Source organism: Frankliniella occidentalis, unplaced genomic scaffold (assembly GCF_000697945.3).
Source record: "Frankliniella occidentalis isolate FOCC.00 unplaced genomic scaffold, Focc_3.1 Scaffold2541, whole genome shotgun sequence".
In the NCBI taxonomy this organism is placed as follows: domain Eukaryota; kingdom Metazoa; phylum Arthropoda; class Insecta; order Thysanoptera; family Thripidae; genus Frankliniella; species Frankliniella occidentalis.
In genome coordinates, this window is record NW_026269622.1 from 1 (window position 1) to 2,194 (window position 2,194).

The 2,194-nt window shown below is 55.1% G+C and overlaps 2 protein-coding genes across 2 annotated transcripts in view; one reads left to right on the forward strand and one right to left on the reverse strand.

Annotated features, from left to right (window-relative positions):
* Positions 1-335: 335 nt before the first annotated feature.
* On the forward strand, positions 336-2,145 carry LOC113202718 (uncharacterized; the record flags this gene model as incomplete). The annotated part of the gene is given in 4 exon segments (XM_052276325.1): positions 336-503; positions 736-1,015; positions 1,130-1,520; positions 1,775-2,145. Coding segments are annotated over 4 exon segments (1,115 nt in total), but the record flags the coding sequence as incomplete, so codon positions are not given.
* Positions 2,146-2,175: 30 nt separating this feature from the next.
* Positions 2,176-2,194, reverse strand: part of LOC127751971 (facilitated trehalose transporter Tret1-like) — a gene marked incomplete at its 5' end in the record, with an annotated part of 1,989 nt that continues 1,970 nt past the window's right edge. The window contains 1 exon segment of the mRNA XM_052276324.1: positions 2,176-2,191. Coding sequence (XP_052132284.1) covers positions 2,176-2,191 — 16 coding nt within the window.

Genomic DNA, 2,194 nt, shown 5'->3' on the forward strand with positions numbered 1-2,194 from the left:
CTGTCCGGAAGAGTGCGTGTGAATCCCATACGGGAGCTCGGCGCCTGCGAACCTCGGGGTAGGCCACACCGCACTACATGCGTGCGCTGCAGGCGAGATGTTGCCTACCTACCAGGCGCTTTCAGAGCTCGCAGCGGGAGAATTCCGCCAAATAGCGCGGCTGAAGGACGAACTTATTTGGTCGGTTCCTTTTTATAGTAACGTCAACCGTCGCCCGCTTGACATCGCTCGACATTTCACATAAAACATTTAAGTGACACGATGACACACGAACACACGTCACACGTCGGTATGAACACGTCTGCGAAGTATTTTTGTATTTTCCCGCCCCACAGCGGTGAGCACGCGCGGGCGCTGGCCCTACCTGTGGGTCGCCACCATCCTCCACGGCCTGGTCATCGAGTCCCTCTCTTACTTCCTGCCCGACGTCGACAACTTCTGGCACTCGCAGACGCCACTCATATTCCTGGGCCGACGCCTTCCACTGCACATCGCCTTCCTATGTAAGTAGTCGTCTTTTTAAGTATATATATATGTGTTTTTTTTTAAACTTACTCCTATTGCTCTTGCTTTATCCGTTGTGAGAGATTTGTCTCATTTGGAAAAGGAGTTCCCTATGGAGATACACATGTGTGCTTCCAAACACTTCTATACCTGGGGCCCAGAGAGAGTTACCGTAAAAAATGTAATACGCACCCGACGCCCTTTAAAAAAACGCTCCTCTTTTGCTCACAGACGCCGTGTTCTACTACCACGCCTCTGTGGCCGTCGCCAAGCTGCGGCTGCCCCGCTGGGCCGAGCCGTTCGCCGTCGGGCTGACCGTGGTGCTCATCGACCTGCCGTACGACATCACGAGCGTCAAGTTCGTGCACTGGACATGGCACGACACGGACCCCAACATCGCGGACCGCCACTACTGGGTGCCGTGGAACTCGTACTACTTCCACGCCACCTTCGCCGCCGGCTTCACCTGGTGGTTCCACGTCCTCCGCGACCAGCGCTGGCAGAGCACCGGGTGAGTGGCTCTAGTCGTCTTAGTGTCGCCGTGCAGACAGACATCCTCTCGATGTCACCGGAACATGTTGTTTATTTGCCTCCTACAACAATGCCGTACTCCCCTGGCTCGCAGTGTGGGCAAGAACCTCTTGAACATGGTGCTGGCCTCTCTCCTGGGGACGCCCACGGGCATCCTGTTCTTCACCGCGCTGTACCACCCGATGCACGACCTGTACAAGGTGCACAGCGAGGTCACCTTCTTCGTCGTGTTCGCCGTGTTCCTGGCCCTGGCCTGGGCGGGCAGCTACGCCGCCGAGGCCAGGTCGCCGTCGTCATCAGCGTCCCCGACGGCTGAGCGGCCGTCCTGGTGCACCTGGCTGCTGCTGCTGCATCTCGTGCTGCACTACGCGCTGTGGCTGGGCATGACGATCGTCGGCAACCCCGAGAAGGAGGTGTCGACCGGGCTGCACGAGAGGATCGGCAAGTGCGGCATCAAGGTCCCCCTGCAGACGGCCTCCGGACTGGTGAGTACTTTATTCGAAAACATCACTGTACACCCTCCAAAAAAATCAGTGGAAAAAACAGAAAACAAAACCAGAGATTTGAAAAAAGAAACAGGAAAAAACAGGAAAAATATCAGAAAAACATTTTCAAAACCAGGAAAAAATTAGAACAAAATTAAGAATAAAAATTAGAAAACTCGGTGTACGCTTAAATTTATAGTGAAGTACCCCTTGGGTCTGGTGGGGTTTCGCTAACGCGTCGGTCCTTGTCGCAGGTGCTGGAGAAGAGCAAGTACCTCTGCAAGACCGACTACGACGAGAAGTACTTCGACTTCCACTGCCTTCCCGGGGGGAAGCCCCCCAAGGACGGCGCGCACTGGTACACCATCTGCGGCACGCCCTTCGAGAACCGAGCCGAGTACGTGCTCATCATGTCCGCCATCGCCGTCCTCGCTGCCATCGTGTTCTACACGATGCACTTCAAGGCCGGGCCCGACAGCGCGCTCAACCCCAAGCCGACGGCGGCCGCCCGCAAGCTCAAGACCAAGTAGACTGATTTATATGGACTGATCTCAAAAAACTAACTGAAACCTTCCCCCTGTCGTGATAACAATAAAGGGGACACTTCTAGTCTGTCTGAACAGTAGTCCTAAGGCAATCTCTCACTTGTGTCGCCTTACGGCGAAAATATTCTT